Source organism: Petromyzon marinus, unplaced genomic scaffold (assembly GCF_048934315.1).
Source record: "Petromyzon marinus isolate PM22_M1 ecotype Great Lakes invasive population unplaced genomic scaffold, UKy_Petmar_22M1.pri1.0 PM_G_Scaffold_30, whole genome shotgun sequence".
Taxonomy (NCBI): domain Eukaryota; kingdom Metazoa; phylum Chordata; class Hyperoartia; order Petromyzontiformes; family Petromyzontidae; genus Petromyzon; species Petromyzon marinus.
This window is the reverse complement of record NW_027422873.1, coordinates 2,314,231-2,340,305: the sequence shown is the minus strand read 5'-3', so window position 1 is coordinate 2,340,305 and position 26,075 is coordinate 2,314,231. Positions and strand designations below refer to the sequence as shown.

The window sequence follows — 26,075 nt, the reverse complement described above, 5'->3', positions numbered from 1 at the left end:
ACCCCCCATCACCCTGGTGGTGGTGGTTGTTGTTGTGATGTTCTGACACCAGTCAGATCAACACCTTCACAGCCACTGCTGCTGCTGCTGTTTGTTTATAGGCAGAAGGTGTTCACGCCACGTCCCTTTCTCTGTGTGTGTACACTCTGTGTGTGTGTACACTGAGTGTGTGTAGGTGTTCACGCCACGTCCCTTTCTCTGTGTGTGTACACTCTGTGTGTGTGTGTACAATGACTGTGTGTAGGTGTTCACGCCACGTCCCTTTCTCTGTCACCATTTTAATTCTGGGCCAAAGAGGTCCCGCAAACGTAAACATTTTCTGTTTAAAATGTAACACGAACATAACAAACAATGAATTATATTCTTGGTTCTTTCGGTAAAGTCACGTTGAAGGGAAACAATAAAAAATATATAAAATAATAAAATTCTCACGACGTTTCGACTGTAACACAAGCAGTCATCATCAGGTGTGAAAACCAACAGCAAGAAACATTTTAAAGAAGTGGCGGTTTGTATTTATTTATTTTTAAACGTCAGCACCACGGATAGCGATTTGGCAGTTTATTTAGAAGGACGACTCCATCTATGTTTGGAAAAGAGGAGGGGGGAGACGAAAAATTAATGTATGCTGTCTGAAATCCACCGTAAGCGTGAACAATCAATTAAGACCCGAAATGGTTTATCAAATCCTTCCAATGATTGCTAAGCCAGAATTCTTTCCTCTCGGTTGAAATTGTCTCTGTGTTTGTATATGTGGATAGCCTCATGAACGAATCTCTCATGGTAGCCAGATGGATTGCAAAGAACCTCCGTCTTGGAGAAGTCAATGCCATGTGAGCCTACTGAATTATAACAGTGATCTGCCACGGTCGAGGTGTTGGTCCTACCGTGTTTCAGGTCTGCATTCTGTTCACGAATGAGGTCCGAGACATGGCGTTTGGTTTCTCCAATGTAACTACTACCACAGAGGCAACTTAGTTTGTAGACACCAGGGTATTGTATGTCCGGAATCACATCTTTTACAGACGGAACCAGATCACGGATTTTATGTAATGTGTTGAAACGGACCTGGATCTTGTGTTTATTCAAGATTTTGGAGATATTTTTTTGTGATCCCCGCAATGTAGGGTAAAGTGATGGTTTTGAAAAGCTCCTCAAGAGGGTCCTTCTTCATGGTTTGAGTGATAGCTTTGCGGATTGTGTAGTCGGAGTAACCATTAGCCTTAAGAGCTTGGTGTACGTGCTTGAGTTCACTGGCTATGTGTTCCAGGTCGGATATGCATTGGGCTCTATTGTAGTATATGAGCCTTTTCCAAAATTGATATTAACAATAATATTTGCGTTATATATATTTTTTAACAAACAAAAATAATAATCAATAAAACCCGTAAGCCAGGCACACGAAAAACCAGATGTCGATCATAAACAGACCATTAAAAAATAAAGAAATAATAAAACTCTCGAGGCGAGGATGTTAGCAGCTATCTGCGAAGATCTCCAGATGAACAAGAGTTTGATGTGCCCTAAGGGAGGTCACGCAGAGGGAAGCCCTCCGCAAGCCAGAAACGAGGACACCCACGGGTTAAACCATATATATTTTTTCCCTTTGTCATTAAAACAACGGTTCAAATTTAAAATGCAATATCAAGAATAAGCTAAAGTTAGCGGTCCTCGCGCTCACTCCAATCAAGACCAGGCCACCAGATACATTAGTGAATTATTATCCAATAATTAATTCGCTATCAAATGATTTTCACCTTTAATACTTTTACTGTTAAAACAAAGCTTGGAGACAAAATACCGAGTCACATCAAAGGTTATCGAGAAGGAATGAGGCGAACGGGCAAACTTACGAAAGAGTTTAAACAATATCCCAAGCAACCCCGACCACCTTTGTCTCTCTCACAGCGCGGAGAAGCAGGAATTACACCTTGTCACAAGGGGCCATCTGGAAAAGCCAGCCGGGTTTGATGAGGAGACACACCCCACCCCACACATGGCAACCAGGCAAACAAAGTTTTAAAGAAATTTGCAATATAATATTAATAATAACAACGTGTTAACCTTAAACGATATTCCATTATAGAACCTTACAGAACCAAGGGATATGGATTCCAACAATCTGGAAACGGACCTCTTAAACTCAGGATGAAAATTATTTTTCTTTCTAATAACTCCATCATATCAATGCAAACCTCGGTAACCCAAGAGGGGTGTCGGGAGGACGTAGTTACAAACACGAGTCTTGGCGAACATGGGACCAAATGGTATTTGAGAAATATAAAGTCGAAAGTATAAAGAGATAGGTACTCCCGACCACCTTTGTCTCTCCCGAAGAGCGCGAGAGAGGAATTTCACGCCAGGGCAAACAGATCGTTATCGCAGGAGCCATCTGTACACACACACGAACTCACACACACAGACCCCGCCCCCCCCCTTTTCCACTGCGCAAGAGAGAATTGTCTTTGAATATAAGGTCAGCTGCATTTTCAAAAGTCAGTGAAGTTAAGTCAAGAGTCAAGACAGATCAGCGAGTCAAGACGTCCACAGGATGAGCAGTCGCATGGAGCGGCTGGCTCCGAGCCTCGCTGAGTAGCGAGGATCGCTGAGTCGCGATGTATCAACAAAAGTGAGTCATACAGCAGTGGAGGAAACCTGCTGTCAGCGAACCAGCACGGGCGCGTTCGCGCACTTCAACAGAGAGAGCACGTGCGACTCAACTCACTCAACTGAAGAAAAAGCTTGGCCAGCCGCCAACAAAGTATCAGCGAATCAGCGCTGAGAGCGCTCGAGCATCTCCACAAAGAAAGCACGTGCAACGTGGCTCAACCAGCAGCGGAAAAGCACGAGCAGCCGCCAACAACTTCAGCAAACCAGTGACCAAGCGCGTGCGACTTGAGTCATACAGCAGTGGAGGAAACCTGCTGTCAGAGAGCCGCCAACAACCTCAACAAAGAGAGCGCGTGCGACTCGGCTCACTCAGCAGAAGAAAAACTTGACCTGTCGCCCGCGAGCGCAGCGTCAGATACTACAGCAGCGGAAAGAGCACGCACCGGCGCAGCTCATCCAGCAGTGGAGGAAACTGCTGTCAGCGAATCAGCACGGGCGCGTTCGCGCATCTTCAAGGAGAAAGAGCGCGGCCAGCAACGCCAAGCAAGAGCGTGCAGCAGCTCAGCCAGCAGTGGAGAGAAACTGCTATCAGCGAACCAGCACGGGCGCGTTCGCGCATCTTCAAGGAGAGGGAGCGCGCGCCACCAGCGTGCCATCAGCACCAGCATCAGCACCAGCGCGTGCCAACAGTGCGCCACCAGCGTGCTACAGCACGCAACTTCGCGTCACCAGGGCTGAGAGGGAAGCGGCCCCGCACTCAACACCCATCGGCGCGACGACGGCGAGCGTCGTGCTGACTCATCCAGCCAGCGGTGAACAGAAACTGGCAGTCGTTTGTATGCCCCTCCCCCACACTCCCTTCTCACTCCCCCACCGCTACACAACGAACAAAAAAATTTTTGACAAGGAAATCAACCTAGGCGTTTGCTCAACGCAAGAAATCAACAACCCTCCCATTAAACATACAAGACTCATGATAACTGCGTCAACTATTAGCTGATAACGAAAAACATCGCCACCCATTGAGTTACGTTGATGAGGCAATCAGAATTATTTCAGTCGAACGCTTTAATTGCATAATCGTTGATAAATCAATGAACGAACATCGCCGTGGTACTGTGCTGACGATTTCAAGCATAATCATTTCGCATATCAGAATGTGTTAAGGATTGGATACGAATCAAAGACCAAGTGCCGTGTTGTGTAATCATTCAAGAATACGAGTTTGCATATTATAAGTTTAAGGTTTTGATAGAATAGTTCGCTTGTTTTTAATCTCTCTCTCAACAACCGATCGATTGCGTTACGCGTCGGGAATTAACCACAGGTGCCACTATCGAGGTGAAACAACGCAATCGTGATGGTATCATGTTAACGCTGTGTTGAAATTCCAACATCCCGAGATTGAGTTTTCATATTATCCAAAAATTAAAGTTAGCTAGAAAATGAAATTGATCAAAGCAGAAGGTTTGTGTGATTCTTCCTGAAATTCTGCATAATATTGCTCTGCGTATGAGATCTGAATCCTGGGGACCTATCATAAGCACACTATCACCACACATAATCCATAACACACATAATTCATGATGTTCAATCGAGAGTAATCGTATCCTTATCGATAATATGGAATTAAAGAGCAGAGTCGAATCGACTCTCTCTCATTCACGCTCACAACGCCTGCGTCACTGCATACGATTAATTGCGTTATTCCAATTCAAAACACAATCCACGTCACCGAGGCTCGACCTTATAATCCATAACGACCTGCATTATCATAACCACGCCCACTCGCAAAAATTAAAACGATTATCTCTCAAAGCAGCATAATTTATGTGCATAATTACACTGATTAACATAATTTCGGATAAATTATGCAAATCTCAAATTTCATTTAATTTTCATTATTTTCATCAATTTTCATAACACCTATATATACAACACAGCCCCCCATCGATGCTGTCGGAGCCAGACAGGATGTACAGGGCGAGAGAGGGAGAGGCGGTGTACATGGAGTGCTCGGTGTGGCCGCCCGCCACCATCCTGTGGTGAGACCGAACGCCGCGCCTGAGCGTCCGTCCCTCTCCGCCTCTCCTCTCGCTCTCCGCTCGCTGGAGACTTTTTTTGTTTATTTCACCGCCTGATGCCCACCGAGCCGTGCAGCTGTTTTTCAGAAGCTACCCGGCCATGTCGCAAACGACAGCCCTGACGACGAAGAGGCTCCTCGTTCATTCGGCATTCCGTCATCGCGCCTCGAAGCTCCCTGTCGCGAGGGCTGTACGTGCCCTGAACTTCTTTCGCACCCTACGTGGCCAACCGTGCTAATCTGTGCCTCCGTGGATCTGGGTGTCCGTGGGACTCTCTGTATGTGTACGTGCCCTGAACTTCTTTCGCACCCTACGTGGCCAACCGTGCTAATCAGAGGTACGGGAGTTGAGTCTGTTTTGTGAATGCCGCCAGCGGGTTTGCATGGCTGGCCACGTACGGAGCGAAAGAAGTTCAACATAGAACACTCCCATAGACTTCAATGTTAAAGGCTCCCATATACTTCAATGTTAAAGGCTCCCATAGACATTAATGTTAAAGACTCCCATAGACTTCAATGTTAAAGACTCCCATAGACTTCAATGTTAAAGACTCCCATAGACTTCAATGTTAAAGACTCCCATAGACTTCAATGTTAAAGACTCCAATGTTAAAGGTTCCCATATACATTAATGTTAAAGACTCCAATAGACTTCAATGTTAAAGGCTCCCATAGACTTCAATGTTAAAGGCTCCCATAGACTTCAATGTTAAAGGCTCCCATAGACTTCAATGTTAAAGGCTCCCATAGACTTCAATGTTAAAGGCTCCCATAGACTTCAATGTTAAAGGCTCCCATAGGCTTCAATGTTAAAGGCTCCCATAGACTTCAATGTTAAAGGCTCCCATAGACTTCAATGTTAAAGGCTCCCACAGACTTCAATGTTAAAGGCTCCCATAGACTTCAATATTAAAGGCTCCCATAGACTTCAATGTTAAAGGCTCCCATAGACTTCAATGTTAAAGGCTCCCACAGACTTCAATGTTAAAGGCTCCCATAGACTTCAATATTAAAGGCTCCCATAGACTTCAATGTTAAAGGCTCCCATAGACTTCAATGTTAAAGACTCCCATAGACTTCAATGTTAAAGACTCCCATAGACGTCAATGTTAAAGACTCCCATAGACTTCAATGTTAAAGGTTCCCATAGACATTAATGTTAAAGACTCCCATAGACTTCAATGTTAAAGGCTCCCATAGACTTCAATGTTCAAGGTTCCCATAGACATTAATGTTAAAGGCTCCCATAGACTTCAATGTTAAAGACTCCAATAGACTTCAATGTTAAAGGCTCCCATAGAATTCAATGTTAAAGGCTCCCATAGACTTCAATGTTAAAGGCTCCCATAGACTTCAATGCTAAAGGCTCCCATAGACTTCAATGTTAAAGGCTCCCATAGACTTCAGTGTTAAAGGCTCCCATAGACTTAAATGTTAAAGGCTCCCATAGACTTCAATGTTAAAGGCTCCCATAGACTTCAATGTTAAAGGCTCCCACAGACTTCAATGTTAAAGGCTCCCATAGACTTCAATGTTAAAGGCTCCCACAGACTTCAATGTTACAGGCTCCCACAGACTTCAATATTAAAGGCTCCCATAGACTTCAATGTTAAAGGTTCCCATAGACTTCAATGTTACAGGCTTCCATAGACTTCAATGTTAAAGGCTCCCACAGACTTCAATGTTAAAGGCTCCCACAGACTTCAATGTTAAAGGCTCCCATAGACTTCAATGTTAAAGGTTCCCATAGACATTGATTGGTCCACACCAATGACAATGCATCATATATGATCATAGTATGTTTTTTTTGCATTTTAACTGCAGGTATTGTGGTTAATGCAGACATGAATCCTTGCTAAAAAGGTTTCAGTTTTGTTGCCAGAAAAAAAAGAGGAAAAACCCTATTATTATATTTTGGTACTGGCAAAGGAGGTCTAATGATGAAACAAAACATCAATGAAGCAATCTGATCTCATCTTGAACGGCTACTGTTGGCCTGCAGCCCGCCAAGTAGCGCACTTGCGTAACGTATCTCGACAATAAAATGACTGGTCACTGTCGACTTCCAATGGAGCTTGGCTTGTTATTTTATTTTTTTACCTACGTGACTTTACCCAATAGAACCAAAGAGTATGGAGCTTGGCTCTTTAACTTATCAGCCGTTTTTTTCATTTGTGGGTGTGTCATTAACTTTGATCATTGATTCTTGTCAACACCACTGGGTACAAAGTTAATAAGTAACAATTTTTTTAAAACAAAAATTAAACAGAAAAAAACGCAACACACACACATTTCATTCCGAGATTTATAGAAATTTATAAAGTAACCTGTTGCGGAATTTGCCACTTGCTGGTTTTATCCACCATCAATTTATTATGAAAACCCTGTCTATATCTCAGATACAAATTCAGTGGAATGACAGTTCATTAGCTGATTTATATGAGAATAGGTTTTCCCATTTTTTTCTGGCAGCAAAACAGGTCACATTTAAAGCTGAACTTTGAGCTGAAATCCTTCAGAATGCGAGATGTTTTCATCTTCCATTATTTTCATATTTATTGTGTATATTGAGCATCACTTTGTGAGAAGCCAACCAATGTAAACTGGCCACCATCAGCAACGTGGAATTCCAGGCTACAGATACAGGGTGGTCCAAATGTCTCGCGTTCTCAATTGAATTCTCTAAAGCTTAATATTATAATGGGAGGCTTTATTTAAAACCCAACATTTAACATGCAAATGACAAATATGTTAGGGGTCAATTAATTTTGGGAGTCACAAGACATCAGGACCACTCTGCACAGCGCGAGTTCAGGATCTACAATGGGAATAGGGCGCCATCCAGCGTTGCTTCAACAGGGTCGCAGCGAGGGTTGGAGTTTAACAACAAGGAAAGATTTACATTATGAGACCTCCTTTGCCAGTAACAAGATATAGTAATAGGTTTTACCCAATCAAATTCAAGGACAGTGCATATTATTATCAGAGTTGTCGCTTTTGTTTGCATTTTGACTGCTTGTGTTGTGGTTATTGCAAACATGATGCCTTGAATAAAGGTGTCAGTTTTTGTGCCAATTAAAAGGGTAAAACCTATTACTATAACAAGGAAGGACATTTTCCCTCCCCTACCCCCCAAAGACTGGGTACAGTCTCTGAAGTTTAACCTGCAATTCCCACAGTATGAAATATTTCTTCATACATCATCCCACTGTACATCACCAATTAATCGTGGAGCGTTAATCCACAAACTGCACATCTTCTAAGACTCGACAAAGCAGGCTGTAACCAAAGTTGATTTGTGGGTCCATCGTTCTGAAGCGAATTTGACAGAATTACTGGTGCCGATTAGACACGGGGAAATTGACAAAAACAAACGCATTGATGCATCGCTCAAATTTTTTAATAAAATGAAAACATCGATTTTATACGAGCAGATTCAGAATAAAAAGATCAAAAACATTCAATGAACGATTTACAGGAGACAGCGAAGTGATTGTTCAGAAGTAAAGTTAATTATCGTAAAATAACGAATGATAAAATATCCAACCGTCTAATAATTAATCGGAAGGCTGTGGTTGCAGGGTCAACACAAACGGACATTACTTTTCAAGATATAAAGTTAAAAAACATTATAAATGCCTTTACGTTAAATAAAACACATTACAATGGCACAAGGCTGTTGTTGAAGGATCAACAATCAGCCGAAGTCGTAAGGTTCCCCATCCCTTCGTTACTGATCCGTGGCCAAGATAGGTTGCATGGATTAAATCCTGCAATCTCGCCTGGATAAAATAATAACAATGAATGATTGTGACTTGTCTGTGTACTGCTGTAATGTGAACTCTACTGTAATATTGTATTTGTACTGATGCGTTCTGATCTCAAAAATATTTTTTTTACAAAGTGAGCATTTAGGCGGTGCTCATCTCCCGTTTAAGAGCTCTGAGCCACGTGGTGGAAATTCGACGTTACTATGGCGGGGGCAAGTAAACACATAAAGGCAACCACTGTTGACTTCTCCTCCACAGTGTGTTACCTATTGTATCTACCCCCAACAGATGATGGGCTGATCCAGTCTAGGTTGTCTTCATAATTATGCCGGAAGATATAAATGCAATACTTTTCGAAGCACCGCACATTATTTTTGCATGTTGAATATTTACCACCACTGTAAATATGTAATTTTAATCAATGCATTGCTATAATGTTTTAATACAATCGTATTGTTATTAAGGTTCGGGTCAGGATTTTAGAGCAGGGTGTTTCAAATACATTGACCCGATTTGAAATCGCTACATCTCTGCAAACCACGAACTCTTCATAATAATCCACAATAAAGGTTTTCTGGGTTAGATGGTGTTATTTATAACTGTGTTGTAACCCTCCACCACCCGACACGGCCAATCAGCAAAAAAAAAGCGTCACGTTGAAAAAAGACAATTAGTTCACTACTTTAGCCCCACACCGGTGGTGGTTGAAGAGTGAATCCACAACATTTACAGTTTGATTAGTACTGTGACATTACGCTGGTAATTACATCCAGCGTCATCGGGCAATACCACTTGAAACGGCGGGGCATAGAGTTTAAAATGATAACCGCTAGAGAGAAGACTTCGCTTTGAGAGGCGTTTGGGACGAATTCAACTATCGTCTCGATGTTGGTGGAGGGCACATAGAGAATTTATAAAATGGTTAGTAAATCTTGATAACTCATTAAAGCGTTTGTAACTTCATTAGACCTCCTTTGCCAGTACCAAAATGTAACAATAGGGGTTTTCCCCTTTTTTCTGGCAACAAAACTGAAACCTTTTTAACAAGGATTCATGTCTACTGCATAACCACAATACCTGCAGTCAAAATGCAAACAAAAAACATACTATGATAATATATGTGGCATTGTCCTTGAAACTGATTGGTCCACACCAATGACAATGCATCATATATGATCATAGTATGTTTTTTGTTTGCATTTTGACCGCAGGTATTGTGGTTAATGCAGTAGACATGAATCCTTGTTAAAAAGGTTTCAGTTTTGTTGTCAGAAAAAAGGGGGAAGACCCCTACTGTTACGTTTGTAACTTGTTGTGTAATTGTAACGTGTTGTTGCCATCGTGAAATATACCGCTTTGAAATTGGGTCCACATTTTTTTAAACCACCCTGCATTAGCGTCTTACAAATTTACCCACGATAAGCCAATTTGGTTGACCCATCATTTGCGACGATATGCAGATCTCTTCTGGAAAGATAAATAAATTAAAGCAGATCTAACAGAGCCCAGTGAGCCTTACCCTGGTAAAATTAAACACGGCTTGAGTTTATGAAGCGCTTTGCTGCACTAATAAATCTGAATGTTTGTTTTAGTAACCACCCACCCCCACACACCGAGTTGGCTTCAAGTCTCAGCCGTAGTGGGCAGGGTCACACTAGGGACGAGGAGGGGGCGGTGCCGTAGTGGGCGGGGTCACACTAGGGACGAGGAGGGGGCGGTGCCGTAGTGGGCGGGGTCACACTAGGGACGAGGAGGGGGCGGTGCCGTAGTGTGACCCCGCCCACTACGGCACCGCCCCCTCCTCGTCCCTCCCCTCCCCCTCCTCCTGCCGCTCTCATCAACTCCACTTCGCTCTCTCTCTCACAGCTCCCATAATCTCTCTCTCCTTCTCTCTCCCCTTCTCTCGCTCATCCGCTCCGTGGGCCCCTTCGCGCACACGACGACGGGACTACGCAGCGGTGACGGGGCCCGTCTGAGACCGACCGTAACCGAGGTCCCGGCCACACTGCCGTCGAGTTCTGTTCACGCTCCCGCCCGCCCCGCCCGCCCGCCTCCCGGCTTCCAGGGAGGAGTGAGAGACGGCAAGCAGCCAGCAGCAGCAGCAGCCAGCAGCCTGTGGAGTTACAAGGTTTTGTCTGGAGACCCCGTTAAGACAAAATCCACGACTACAAACAACCACGTGACCAGCACCACCACCACCAGCACGTGATCACCAGCACGTGGTAATGGCTACCTTTTGTCGCACGCTGCTGCTGTTGTCGCTGTCTGTGTGAGCAGCAGCAGCACGTGGAGGAAGTGGGGTTGGTTGCAAGTGTGGAAGTGGAGAGAGACGGAGAAGTTTGTACTTGTTTTGTTCACGATATTAATTATAAATAGATGGTGATGCTGCTGCTTGCTTGCACAGCGTCACAAACTCTTGCGGTTCTGCGAGGTCGCATTCGTAAACAACAACAACAGTTTGTAAAGTTGTTGCGTGGTGTGAAGTAAACAAGTTTATGTCGTCCGTGATGATGGTGTGGTTGTTGTGGTTGTTGGTGGTGGTGGTGGGGTGGTCTGGGCTCCCTTATTTATGTTTAATGATTGTTGTTTGTGACAATCTTTGAAGCCGTAGCAGCTATACGTTGATGATGGTGTGGTTGTTGTTGGTGGTGGGGTGTTCTGGGCTCCCTTATTTATGTTTAATGATTGTTGTTTGTGACGATCTTTGAAGCCGTAGCAGCTATACGTTGATGGTGGTGTGGTTGTTGGTGGTGGTGGGGTGTTCTGGGCTCCCTTATTTATGTTTAATGATTGTTGTTGGTGATAATCTTTGAAGCCGTAGCAGCTATACGTTGATGATGGCGTGGTTGTTGTGGTTGTTGGTGGTGGGGTGTTCTGGGCTCCCTTATTTATGTTTAATGATTGTTGTTTGTGATAATCTTTGAAGCCGTAGCAGCTATACGTTGAACAAGTCGGATTGATGAGTAACTCTGATAACTTGGCACAAGTTACATTTTGATTTTTATGCTTTCGTGACTGCAGGGATTCTTATTCTTGGTTCTTTTTGGTAAAGTCACCACGTAGAAGGGAAACTATAAAATAATAAAAATATAACACAAAATTCTCACGACGTTTCGACTGCAACACAAGCAATCATCATCAGGTGTGAAAACCACAGCAAGAATATTTTGTTGTGGTTTTCACACCTGATGATGATTGCTTGTGTTGCAGTCGATATGTCGTGAGAATTGTATTATTTTATATTTGTATTATTTTATTGTTTCCCTTCTATGTGACTTTACCAAAAGAACCAAGAATAATAATTTTATTGTTTTATATTTTTATTATTTTATTGTTTTATATTTTTATTGTTTTATTGTTTCCCTTCTACGTGGTGACTTTACCGAACGAACCAAGAATATTTTAGCACAAGTTGTGGTGGTGAACGGGGCCTTTGGCGTTTGTGGTTTACGTGGCTGTGTTATTGTTTGATTTATTGTTCTGATATACAGCACCTCTAATGTATTTTTGCCGTAATTACAGTACTCTTATTCGTAGTTTAAAAGTAACGTGTATAGATTTTACAAGTTCTAAGTTACGAGTGAACGACTGTGTCTGATTTTTCGTGGCTAACGTGGCTGTGTTAATGAGCTCCACGTGGTTAATACACGTGGCCGATTTACGACTGCGGTCATTTATAAAGGTGTATTATAAGTGCTGTGTTTTACAGTATAAAGTACCACCACCACCGTGTGTGTGTACAGACGGTGGGAGCGGTTTAATAGGACGTGTGATAATATGCCTGACACATTTCTTTGCATTTTCTACATACGTGTAAAATCTATGACACTCAAGCGCATGTTTAAATAACTTGCTGAATACAAATACGGGCATGTTACATAACGCTTGAACAATGTAGTATTGAGATGCTGTGAATCACAATGGATGACGTAATTGTTATGGCGAGTGGCTTTTTAACAATCGATTCGGCAAAACAAAACTGAAACCTTTTAACAAGGATTCATGTTACTGCATTAACCACATACTATGATAATAAAAAAAACATACTATGATAATATATGATGCATTGTCCTTGAAACTGATTGGTCCACACCAAGGGATGGCTTTCTTGGTGTGGACCAATCAGTTTCAAGGACAATGCATCATATATGATCATAGTATGTGTTTTGTTTGCATTTTGACTGCAGGTATTGTGGTTAATGCAGTAACATGAATCCTTGTTAAAAGGTTTCAGTTTTGTTGCCAGAAAAAAGGGGAAAAAACACTATTATTATATTTTGGTACTGGCAAAGGAGGTCTAATGATGGAAAACGTTGATCCATCTGAGCAGTGTCCGCTCACTCTGGCTGACACGTGTGTACTCATTGTTGTATTGTGTCTGTGTGTGTGTGTCCGTGTGTGTGTCCGTGTGTGTGTGTCCGTGTGTGTGTGTCTGTGTGTGTATGTCTGTGTGTGTATCCGTGTGTGTGTCCGTGTGTGTCCGTGTGTGTGCAAGCAGGTTGTTGTTGTTGTTCCTCCCCCTTTGAAACTCCTGCCAAGGTGCTTACACATAGAATAACTTCAGTGTACACCGTACACAGCAGGTTGCAACATCCTTGTACAAACACACACACACTCACACACTTATATACACACTCACATACACTCATACACACTCATATACACACTCATATACACTCATATACACACTCACATACACACTGACATACACACACACATACACACTCATGTACACACTCACATACACATACACACTCACATACATACTCACATACACACACACATACACACTCACATACACACTCACATTCACACTCATACACACACATACACACTCACATACACACTCACATACACACTCACATTCACACTCATATACACACTCATATACACACACACATACACACTCACATACACACTTACATACACACTCACATTCACACTCATATAGACACACACTCACATACACACTCACATACACACTCACATTCACACTCATATACACACTCATATACACACTCACATACACACTCACATACACACATATACATACACACATACACACTCACATACATACACACATACACACTCATATACACACTAATATACACACTCATATACACACATACACACTCACATACACACTCACATACACACTCACATACACACTCATATACACACTCATATACACATACACGCTCACATACACACTCACATACATACACACATACACACTCACATACACACTCATATACACACTCATATACATACACACACACTCACATACACACTCACATACATACACATACACACTCATATACACAACAACGACAAAGATCCCCCATATTACCTTAACAGACTGTATACACACATACACACTCACATACACACTCACATACACACACACTCACATACACACTCATATACATACTCACACACATACACACACTCACATACACACTCACATACACACTCACATACACACTCACATACACACTCATATACACACTCATATACACATACACGCTCACATACACACTCACATACACACTCATATACACACTCACATACACACATACACACTCACATACACACATACAACGACAACCGCCATTCGCCACTAAGTGGCGGTGACGTCACCACGACGCTTGTGCCAGGCTATGTGCACCCTGAGGCCACGTGAAGTGTCGAACGCCTGCTGGCAGGAGGTCACGGGGCAGACCCAGGTGCCACGGGTCGACTGACTGAGATGATTGGCTGATGCACCACCTGTGCCCCCTACTGTGCCAACCTGCTGTGCTTTAGCCACCCGGCGCTCCGCTCGCTGTTGTGAGCGTCGCTCCTCCGCCCTCCGTTGTTGTTGGAGGGCGACTGCCTCCAACTGCCCAGTAGCATCCTTCACGAGCCTCCTCCACAGAGGCCGATCTTGACACCGCTGGTACCAGTCATCGGCAAGTCCACTCAGCTCCACGTCCTCCTGTACCACATCACTCCATCTCTTCTCTAGCCCGTGCCGCGCCCGCCCAGCCCCCTCAATCCGGCCAAACAAAAGCTGTTTCGGCATGCGGTGGCTGGGCATGCGGGCTACATGACCCAGCCATCGCAGCCTTGCCTGCCGGAGGAGCTCACCGATGGGACCCTGCCCAGATCTTTCAAGGATTTGTGAGCTCCTCACACAATCCAGTCTGGTTAAACCCAGGATGGATCGTAGGCAGGCCAGCCTAAATGTTTCTAACCGGCGAAGATGTTACACCAGGGGGGTCCACGTCTCGCAAGCGTAGAGAAGGGAGGGAATGACCGTGGCCGAGAAGACCTGAAGCTTAGTGCGGAGCGACAGACCAGGTAGCTTCCACACAGCGTTACGCAACCGATGAAAAGATATTGCCGCTCGACTGATTCGGAGTGAGACCTCTGCTGTTAAACTGGAGCCAGTCATAAGCACACTGCCCAGGTATGGGAAACTCTCCACTCTCTCCACAACTGCCCCATCACCGATTGGGAGTTGTGGGGGTGGAGTGTCCGATGGTACAAAATACCCAGGCAGGTGCTTAGTTTTGGTGGGGCTGATGGTAAGGCCCCACCTCTTAGTGGCACGCTCCAGTCTCAGCAGCAGCGTCTCCAACTCCTCCTCTGACTGAGCAGCTATTACCAAATCATCAGCATACATAACGTGGTTGAGCAATAGGGAGCCATCCCTTGACCGCACCCGGGCATCGATTAGCCTCCCATTATATCTGTACCATATGGAGATTCCCCCGGTACAGCTATTGAAGGCTTCACGAACTACGTGGTCAAAATAGATGTTAAATAATGTGGGAGCCAGAGGACATCCCTGTCGCACCCCAAGATGTACAGGGAATGGCTCTGACTCCCGGCCACGTAGTTTTACCCGGGCCCGCTCACCATCATGAAGGTCCTTAATGATCGTGAGCAGAGGGTCAGGTACTCCAAAAGCACGAAGAACGACCCAGAGCCCAGGCCTACTGATGGTATCATAGGCCTTGACCAGGTCAATAAAGCAGAGATGTAGGTCTTGTTGGAATTCCCTACACCTCTGCTGTAGCAGACAGACAGAAAATATGGCATCTGTGCAGGACCGCCCTTTCCTGAAACCGCATTGGGGCTCCGCAAGCCTCTCCTCAGCGTGCCTGGCAAGGCGATGCTGAATAATCCTTGCCAGGACCTTTCCCGGCACACTGAGGAGTGAGATGCCCCTGTAGTTGTTACAGTCTGTGCGGTCCCCCTTCTTCTTAAAAAGGGGGACCACCAGGGCATCCTTCCAATCCTGCGGAACCCGTCCAGTGGTCCAGACTGTTGTTATGATGTCATATAGGGCAGTCTGTGCACAAACGCCACCCTCCCTCAGCATTTCGCTTGGGAGATCATCTCTGCCCGCTGCCTTTCCTGGTCTCAGACTCTGGATCGCCTTCAATACTTCCTCAGCAGATGGCACCTCAGCCAGCCACTCACAGGGGGTGACTTCATCCAATATTTGAGGCACCGCAGCCTCAGCAGGGTCATCCTCACTTTGTGCCACGATGTTTTCCTGGCTGAGGGATTTTCCCTCCCCCAGGACCTCACAGAAATTCTCAGCAAATCTGCGAACCTGTTCCTGGGGGTCGGAAATTGGATCACCGTTTTTTCCCCTAATGATGGTAATAGGTGTGGCGCTGCAGGTTACTTTTTTGATGGAGTTAAATAGAGATTTGTGATCACGGGCCACTGAGGCAGACTCCATCTCCTCAGCAACCCGCGACCACCACCCATCCTTGCAGCGCCTCACGGCTCTCCGAACCTCCGAGCGAAGGCTGCGGTAAGCCTCCTCATTCTCTGACGTGGGATTCTGTAGCCGATGACAGTGGGCCTGTCGCTTTTTCTCAACCATCCTGAACAACTCCTCTGTCATCCAGGGTGTCTGGGGAGGTCTGGACCACGTACCCAGAGCAGCCATTGCAGCTGCATGAGTCACAGTCCTAAACCTCGCCCATTTACCCTCGACATCAGGAGGAGTCGGGGACGATGCCAATCCCAGCCGCAAGCGATGATGAAATTCTCGCTTGCAACTTTCATCAGATAACTGAGACCAGGCCACTTTAGGTTGGAATGGGGTCCTGGGTGTACACCCACCACCGGAGTGGAAGAATGGCAGGCGCATCTTACAGATGACTAGTCGATGGTCAGAGGGCAGATCAGCTCCACGGTAGGTCCTGGTGTCAAGAACATGGGCTCGCATTCGCTGGTCCGTCACTATGTAGTCCAGCAGATGTTCTTGCTTGGACCCGGCATGCATCCATGATGTTGTGTGGATGCGCCGATGCCGGAACAGCGTGTTGGTAATTACAAGCCCATGGGCTGCACAAAAATCTAGCAGCCTCCTACCGTTGTTATTGAGCTGATCTGGCCCATGCCCTCCAATCACTCCAGACCAGGTGCCAGTATCATGACCAACTCGGGCATTGAAGTCACCCAACATGATGACTCTATCCCGAGGGGCCACTTTAGCCAGCACCTGTGACAGGAGGTCATAGAAGGCATCTGACTCATCGGCTTTGCCTGCATCCCTCCACGGATGTTCATCTTCGTTGGGGGCATAAGTAACCACGACCACCATTCCTCGCCTCCGGTTGATGGGAAGGCGAGCGCAAAGTAGCCTGGGGCTTACAGCTTCCCACACCTCACCGCCACGCTCCCACGCCCCCTTCATTCTTTTGTTCAAAAGAAGACCCACACCCTGTTGTTTGGCAGTCTGCTGCCCCGAGTAGAGGACTGTCCACCCCTCATGGTGGCAGGAGCCAGAGCCGGTCCACCGGACCTCCTGAATGCCGCATAGATCCAGGCGGTACCGGTCCAGCTCCCGACAGAGGAGTGGCAGCCTCTCCTCTGCAGTGAGCGTTCGAACATTCCACGTGGCCACCCGTAGTGGCTTTTCGTTGTTTCTGGAGTAGCCCCGAGGGTAGGTATTCAATCTCCTGGCTCCGCCAATTGGGGTTTGGCCAGGAGACGTCATAGACGCCTGGCCCCCCGGGGCCTCCGGCACAAGCTTAGTTGTTACATATTTCAGTTTAATTCGTGGTTTCGTGGTAATTAATTGAAGGTGGAGGGGTTACCAGCCCCTCGCACCCGTCCAGAGCCCCCGTTTAGCCCCTGTGGTGGACACATATGCCATGAGGGGAGGAGCCAATCAAAATTGGATCTCCCCCCACAGCGCTGTCCACGACAGAGTTGCCCGTCCGGCACCGCGAGGAGGTAGGGGGTTGTTTTGCCGGACACACACATACATACACACACATACACACACTCACACTCTTACTGCATTACGCCAAGAATGCAGTAAGTGGTCAGATCGTAAACATTCGGGATAATTATTCACCCAAACAAAAATTATATCGTACGTACTGATCACACCCCTAAACTCACTTAAGTCATGTACTAAGGTGTGTCTTGATAATGTTAACTGGTTACTTGACGGAGTGACCACACCCCCCCCCCCCCCACCATACTGATAGATGATTTAAAAAAAAATGAACGGATCAATGAATGACTCATCACGTGCTAATCACTCATCAACATCCTGTTGTCAAGAGTGATTTAATATCACTTCTCTGTGTAGTAATTTCATGGCGGTACAGGGCTTGCACAGTCAGTGCAAGATGTATTCAAAGAGCACTGCCCAATTTTAAGTGAACGTGAAATTGCATGCAACAAAGTAGCAAACGTGTTACGTTGAACTGGCAATTGCATTTACGTAGATATTGCGTTTTACATAAGCATCACATGGAGCTACTGTGTTTGTAATATAATGGTTCCATCTGCTTCGTTTTTATGAAATGTTTTATTTATTTAAAGCATCATGATCATCCATTACTGCTGCTAACCACTAAATGAATACATTAATTTCCTTTCAATTTGTGAATATAGGTGCACGTGGCCATGCGAGATCTGAAAGTGATGTGTGTAAGGGCGGTCACACGCCTATCACTTGATTAATTGCAGTTTTAAGTCAGGGTTGAATGTTGACGCATTGATCCCCATTGCCTTGTGATCTCTTAAGTGGCCGATCATTCGTTGTTCCTAACAAAACGCCAGTCCACCGACGTTGGAGAATGAGTGGCTTCGCCTTGACCTAACGAATGTACCTGCATCAACGCTGACTGCACACCCAACCCCCCTTGTTGATGTAACAATATAAATCCTTAAAACGGCCTAGCAGCGCAACGTCCCACTGCTCTTTATTTTGTTGTCGTTCCGCAGCAGCCCGGAAGATGAAGCCCCGTGCGCCGGTACCACCGCTGATGCGGTCCCAGTCCCAGACTGGGACCCCCAGCTTAGACCCACCGGACGGTGGCGACGGCCCCCCAGTGGACAATGTGGAGCTCAACGTCATCCTGCCGGGCGGGGTGCACCACGTGGCCCGAGTCGACGGGAGGTGCCTGTCGTGCACTTGGATTATTTACACAAAGATAAACAGACAAAGATCCCCCGTGTAGCCTGTAACAGAGTTGTAGGGGCAAGTGCTGTTAGCGAGCACACACAAAGACAAAGATCCCCCACCGTGTAGCCTGTAACAGACTGTAGGGGCAAGTGCTGTTAGCGAGCACACACAAAGACAAAGATCCCCCGTGTAGCCTGTGACAGGCTTTAGGGGCAAGTGCTGTTAGCGAGCAGCACACAAAGACAAAGATCCCCCGTGTAGCCTGTAACAGACTGTAGGGGCAAGTGCTGTTAGCGAGCAGCACACAAAGACAAAGATCCCCCGTGTAGCCTTAACAGACTGTTGGGCAAGTGCTGTTAGTGAGCACTTATGAAGGCCGGAACGGTACACGAGGGGGTGGGTGGCCAGCACCACGCCCGACCGCCTTTGTCTCCCCAGTGGCAATGTTTTTATCCACCGCACCAGGTACTCATTTGAGGCTGAGTCGACCTAGGGGAGGCCCGGGACCCGTTCAGATAATTGTCACCGGTGTTGGCCGTGAGCGGGAATCAAACCCGGGTCGCCAGGTTCATAGCGCAGCGTAGCGCTAACCGCTACACACACACGCACACTCATTCCATTCCTGCGGGGATCAAGCGATGGATGGGTAAGCATTTTATGGCCGCCCAAGTTTGGCACAGGCGTAATGGGTTCCGTAGACACACCTTCGTATAGACAACTCCTTTATTACAACACAGCGCTCCCCGACAGTCCTGATGGGCTGCTACAGCCCTAGGGACACGGCCTACTCCCGGCGTGCCGTGACGCTGGCAACGCTCTCGGCTCCTCCGCTGTGATCACCCTAAGGGGGGGCTGACCCCTGACCCCGACCCAGGGTCTACACTCTGGCTTCCTCTGACCTCGCCCTTATAAGGGCGTAGGGCCGGGGAGTCCCAGAGTCCCACCACTGGCCCCAGAGTCCTACCACAGGCCCAGAGTCCCACCAGCGGCCCCAGAGTCCCACCACTGACCTCAGAGTCCCACCACTGGCCCAGAGTCCCACCACTGGCCCCAGAGTCCAACCACTGGCCCCAGAGTCCCACCAGCGGCCCCAGAGTCCCACCACTGGCCCAGAGTCCCACCACTGGCCTCAGAGTCCACCACTGGCCCAGAGTCCCACCACTAGCCCCAGAGTCCCACCACCGGCCCAGAGTCCCACCACTGGCCCAGAGTCCCACCACTGGCCCCAGAGTCCCACCACTGGCCCAGAGTCCCACTACCAGTGCCCCAGAGTCCCACCACCACCGGCCCAGAGTCCCACCACTGGCCCAGAGTCCCACCACCACTGGCCCAGAGTCCCACCACCGGCCCCAGAGTCCCACCACCGGCCCAAAGTCCCACCACTGGCCCAGAGTCCCACCACCGGCCCAAAGTCCCACCACCGGCCCCAGAGTCCCACCACCGGCCCAGAGTCCCACCACTGGCCCAGAGTCCCACCACTGGCCCAGAGTCCCACCACTGGCCCAGAGTCCCACCACTGGCCCCAGAGTCCCACCACCGGCCCAGAGTCCCACCACTGGCCCCAGAGTCCCACCAGCGGCCCAGAGTCCCACCACCGGCCCAGAGTCCCACCACCGGCCCAGAGTCCACCACCGGCCCAGAGTCCCACCACCGGCCCAGAGTCTCACCACCAGCCCGCACGGCGTCCCCGGGGCCCTTGCAAGGGGCCCCAGGGTCCTGTCTGGCTACTACCGGTCTTCGGCTTCGGTCTTCAACTGGTCCCAGATCGGCTGGGGGAGGTCCCCTTTGATGCCCCTTGCCCAGTGAGGGGCTCAGCTGTCTGGGATCCTAGAAGCCCCGTAGCCCTTCACCCCGACGGTACGAGGTACCGTAGTACCATCTGTGGTGTTACACTACGTGGTACCGTAGTACCATCTGTGGTGTTACACTACGTGGTACCGTAGTACCATCTGTGGTGTTACACTGCGTGGGACCGTAGTACCATCTGTGGTGTTACACTACTTGGTACCGTAGTACCATCTGTGGTGTTACACTACGTGGTACCGTAGTACTATCTGTGGTGTTACACTACGAGGTACCATCTGTGGTGTTACACTACGTAGTACCATCTGTGATGTTACACTACGAGGTACCCTAGTACCATCTGTGGTGTTACACTATGTGGTACCGTAGTACCATCTGTGGTGTTACACTACGAGGTACCGTAGTACCATCTGTGGTGTTACACTACGAGGTACCATCTGTGGTGTTACACTACGTGGTACCGTATTACCATCTGTGGTGTTACACCACGTAGTACCATCTGTGGTGTTACACTACGTAGTACCATCTGTGGTGTTACACTACGTAGTACCATCTGTGGTATTACACTACGTAGTACCATCTGTGGTGTTACACTAGTAGTACTATCTGTGGTGTTACACTAGTAGTACTATCTGTGGTGTTACACTAGTAGTACTATCTGTGGTGTTACACTAGTAGTACTATCTGTGGTGTTACACTACGTAGTACCATCTGTGGTGTTACACTAGTAGTACCACCTGTGGTGTTACACTACGTAGTACCATCTGTGGTGTTACACTACGTAGTACCATCTGTGGTGTTACACTAGTAGTACTATCTGTGGTGTTACACTAGTAGTACCATCTGTGGTGTTACACTACGTAGTACCATCTGTGGTGTTACACTACGTAGTACCATATGTGGTGTTACACTACGTAGTACCATCTGTGGTGTTACACTACGTGGTACCGTAGTACCATCTGTGGTGCTACACAAGCATTGAAATGTCAATTTGGAAAGGCGTGAGAGTGGAGTTTAATGAGAGTAGTGAGTGGAGTTTAATGAGAGTGGTGAGTGGAGTTTAATGAGAGTGGTGAGTGGAGTTTAATGAGAGTGGTGAGTGGAGTTTAATAAGAGTGGTGAGTGGAGTTTAATAAGAGTAGTGAGTGGAGTTTAATAAGAGTGGTGAGTGGAGTTTAATAAGAGTGGTGAGTGGAGTTTAATAAGAGTGGTGAGTGGAGTTTAATAAGAGTGGTGAGTGGAGTTTAATAAGAGTGGTGAGTGGAGTTTAATAAGAGTAGTGAGTGGAGTTTAATAAGAGTGGTGAGTGGAGTTTAATAAGAGTGGTGAGTGGAGTTTAATAAGAGTGGTGAGTGGAGTTTAATAAGAGTGGTGAGTGGAGTTTAATGAGAGTGGTGAGTGGAGTTTAATAAGAGTGGTGAGTGGAGTTTAATAAGAGTGGTGAGTGGAGTTTAATAAGAGTGGTGAGTGGAGTTTAATGAGAGTGGTGAGTGGAGTTTAATAAGAGTGGTGAGTGGAGTTTAATAAGAGTGGTGAGTGGAGTTTAATAAGAGTGGTGAGTGGAGTTTAATAAGAGTGGTGAGTGGAGTTTAATAAGAGTGGTGAGTGGAGTTTAATAAGAGTGGTGAGTGGAGTTTAATAAGAGTGGTGAGTGGAGTTTAATGAGAGTGGTGTGTGGAGTTTAATGAGAGTGGTGAGTGGAGTTTAATAAGAGTGGTGAGTGGAGTTTAATAAGAGTGGTGAGTGGAGTTTAATAAGAGTGGTGAGTGGAGTTTAATAAGAGTGGTGAGTGTAGTTTAATAAGAGTGGTGAGTGGAGTTTAATAAGAGTGGTGAGTGGAGTTTAATGAGAGTGGTGAGTGGAGTTTAATGAGAGTGGTGAGTGGAGTTTAATAAGAGTGGTGAGTGGAGTTTAATAAGAGTGGTGAGTGGAGTTTAATAAGAGTGGTGAGTGGAGTTTAATAAGAGTGGTGAGTGGAGTTTAATAAGAGTGGTGAGTGGAGTTTAATAAGAGTAGTGAGTGGAGTTTAATAAGAGTGGTGAGTGGAGTTTAATAAGAGTGGTGAGTGGAGTTTAATAAGAGTGGTGAGTGGAGTTTAATAAGAGTGGTGAGTGGAGTTTAATGAGAGTGGTGAGTGGAGTTTAATAAGAGTGGTGAGTGGAGTTTAATAAGAGTGGTGAGTGGAGTTTAATAAGAGTGGTGAGTGGAGTTTAATAAGAGTGGTGAGTGGAGTTTAATGAGAGTGGTGAGTGGAGTTTAATGAGAGTGGTGAGTGGAGTTTAATAAGAGTGGTGAGTGGAGTTTAATAAGAGTGGTGAGTGGAGTTTAATAAGAGTGGTGAGTGGAGTTTAATAAGAGTGGTGAGTGGAGTTTAATGAGAGTGGTGAGTGGAGTTTAATAAGAGTGGTGAGTGGAGTTTAATAAGAGTGGTGAGTGGAGTTTAATAAGAGTGGTGAGTGGAGTTTAATAAGAGTGGTGAGTGTAGTTTAATAAGAGTGGTGAGTGGAGTTTAATAAGAGTGGTGAGTGGAGCTTAATAAGAGTGGTGAGTGGAGTTTAATAAGAGTGGTGAGTGGAGTTTAATAAGAGTGGTGAGTGGAGTTTAATGAGAGTGGTTTTAAATGCATTAAAATAAATGTGTTATTTTCACGAAGCATAAATCTTCATGGCCGCGAGGTCAAATTGCCCTCTTTGCAAGCAATTTTATAATGAGCTATTTCCAGTTGTCTGTAATGTGGTCATCTTTTGGGTGATTGCATCTGCCGGTGTGTTATTTTTTTTGGGATTTGTTAAATGCGCAAATAATCGCTATGGATATAATAAACACGCCATTTTATTTCTTGGAAAACATTTACGGTCATTTTGAATACAACATTAAAAGTATATTTTGTATCCATGCAACACGTTTTAACTTGTTAAGCCGTGTTTGAAATCCATGAGTGTGAACAAGACGTATGATTGATCCCCCTCCTTGTAATACGTTAGGATGGTGAGTGTTTTGAAGATGCATTGTGTACAATTTTTTACTTACATTCCATACTCATTGCTACGGCCCCGTAAACAGTAATTTAAATTACACTCCACACATCGAATGTAAACATGACACAAACGCATCCGCGAGCGTTCATAGCCATGCTGTAAGAATATCACGCTGCATCTTTTGAACAATTTTCTGGTTTCTAAATTACGAGTCGGGCCTCAGTCGGGAACAACAAATGTCCTTACGCACGACTCACACTTTGACGTTGACTTGGAGCTGCTGCTGCTGCCCACGTGTTGCTGTGTGAGCAGCAGGACGGTGACGGACCTCCTGGTTGAACTCTGCGGTCCCTACCGGTTGAGCCCTGACGGCCACACCCTGGAGCTGCTATCGAGGGACGATGCATCGCCTCTACAGTACGGGCCCAGCACACCGCTGGGGGCCCTCGGTGCTGGGACGGCCCTCCTCAAACCTCGGCCCGCCGGCGATGACCGACTGGAGAAGCCGATGCAGCCCGTTGTCCCGGAGGTAAAGCGTTGATTCGCTGACGCGGCCTCGTCGTAGGTAAGACTTTGACAGTCGAAACACGCTGGAACCTGCGTAGAGATCTTGGAGTGACGGCCTTCCTCCTAAAAAGCCTCGGCCCGCCACTGATGACCGACTCAGGAAGCCGATGCAGCCCGTTGTCCCGGAGGTAAAGCGTTGATTCGCTGACGCGGCCTCGTCGTAGACAAGACTTTGTACAGTCGAAACACGCTGAAACCTGCGTAGAGATCTCGGAGTGACAAAGCTGATTAGAAAAATGGACGTGTAAGCAAAGTGGCCCGGTTCATGCGTACATGCAAATAACTATTATTAGATGAATTATAAGAGTTTGAAACTACACTTTGAGCTAGGTGTGGCTATGGGTGTGTGTTAACACAGCATGTGTGTACATTGTCAGTACACAATTTTAGTTAAATTCTCCTTAAGTACATTTTAGACGTCATTGCCTCAATTGGTTAGCTTCTGCATTAGGCGTCTTTCACACATTTCCTCGGCCGTGTCGTGCTTGTTGACACTTTGTAGAAAGTCTCACGTGTTGTTACAGGTAAAAGGATTTTGTACAGTTTTGTATTAGGGTCCATCTGTGGATTACCATGTTATATACATGGCTCTCCGATTTGACCTTTGTGATAATGTGCCGGATTCATTTCTGAACCTTGCACGCATGCTGCCGACTACACCGTCACGCGATGAGTTATCATCGGGAAACCTTGACCCCTTCGGGTCAAATCTACTTATGAATGGAAATATTTGTGAGACTGGATTTGGTTGGATTTTGGTATCTTGACTAATGAAACATGATGAAATGCCATTATCACATCATGCCTCACTGGATGCACCGGTTGGTGTTACCCGCCAGTTTACAACTTGCAATTTATCAATCTTTGAAATAGCGTGATCAACCGGACTACGCGTTGATTGTGTTTTGACCGACTGACTGTGTTGCTTTATATGGTTTCCAAATGTTGCTAAACCCTGTTTGTCTGGTATGCTTCTCTCTCTGTGTCCCCTGTTGTATCTGTGTTAGTTCCCCCCTACTTGGGTATCTGTGTATACATCTGAGGTTGTGTCTCCCCTCTCTCTCGTAAACTTAGCTCTTCTGTACCTGATGATGGCTGCTTGTGTTGCAACCGAAACGTCGTACGCTATTATGTTATTTTATTATTTATTATTTATACGTGACTTTACTGATAAAAAAACAAAGAGTAACTACATTTTGCTTTGGCTCAGTTCGCCTGCAGATCATGTTTTTACCAGGCTATACTTAGCATTCATCCAGTAGAAAATTTATACTGAATGATGATGCGGATGATGATGATAATACTTATCCATGGGTGGAATATGCTATGCAAACATTCTTATTTTAAAAATGTTTTACTTTTAAGCATCTTGTATAAACATTGCAACCTAATTAATTTTAAAGGAAAATATTTCCCTCTCGTCACTTCACCGGCTGTGATTATATTTATCACTTGCATTCAGTGAAAAGGATGGATTGCTTTTAGATCAAAGTATTTACGCGCCATACTTGGCTTTATTGAGAAGATAGAGTTGGACCGTTCCGTTCTTCTGTGCAAAGTTGAAGTCTGCTTCGAAAAGCGTACGATGCTTTTTGTTGTTAAATCTTTTAAATTTGACTGCCTCGTTACTTGGTAGTAATGAGGAAGTCAAATTTCCTCTTGGAAATATGTGAATGGTTGGAGTAAGATTTCAATTGGTAAAAGGAGACCGGCAGTCTTATGAATAATACGAAGGGCTAAGATGCAGCCACTTTGTGTGACTATTTGAGTAGGACTGTGGTGGTCAGGCAGAGTTGGAGTTGGTCAGTTTAACACGTAGCAGGCTTTCGCGA

General features: G+C 46.0%; 1 protein-coding gene across 2 annotated transcripts in view; it reads left to right on the top strand.

Moving 5' to 3' along the window:
* Positions 1–10,286: 10,286 nt before the first annotated feature.
* The window catches only part of LOC142915400 (uncharacterized), a 43,099-nt gene continuing 27,310 nt past the window's right edge, over positions 10,287–26,075 (top strand). Inside the window, exons 1-4 of one of the 2 annotated variants that reach the window (XM_076061233.1) lie at positions 10,287–10,685; positions 12,962–13,002; positions 18,715–18,889; positions 23,989–24,205. In XM_076061233.1, coding sequence (XP_075917348.1) covers positions 18,726–18,889; positions 23,989–24,205 — 381 coding nt within the window. In that variant the 5' untranslated portion in view covers positions 10,287–10,685; positions 12,962–13,002; positions 18,715–18,725. The remainder of the gene's footprint in view (positions 10,686–12,961; positions 13,003–18,714; positions 18,890–23,988; positions 24,206–26,075) is intronic. The other variant, XM_076061234.1, reaches the window with a different exon arrangement.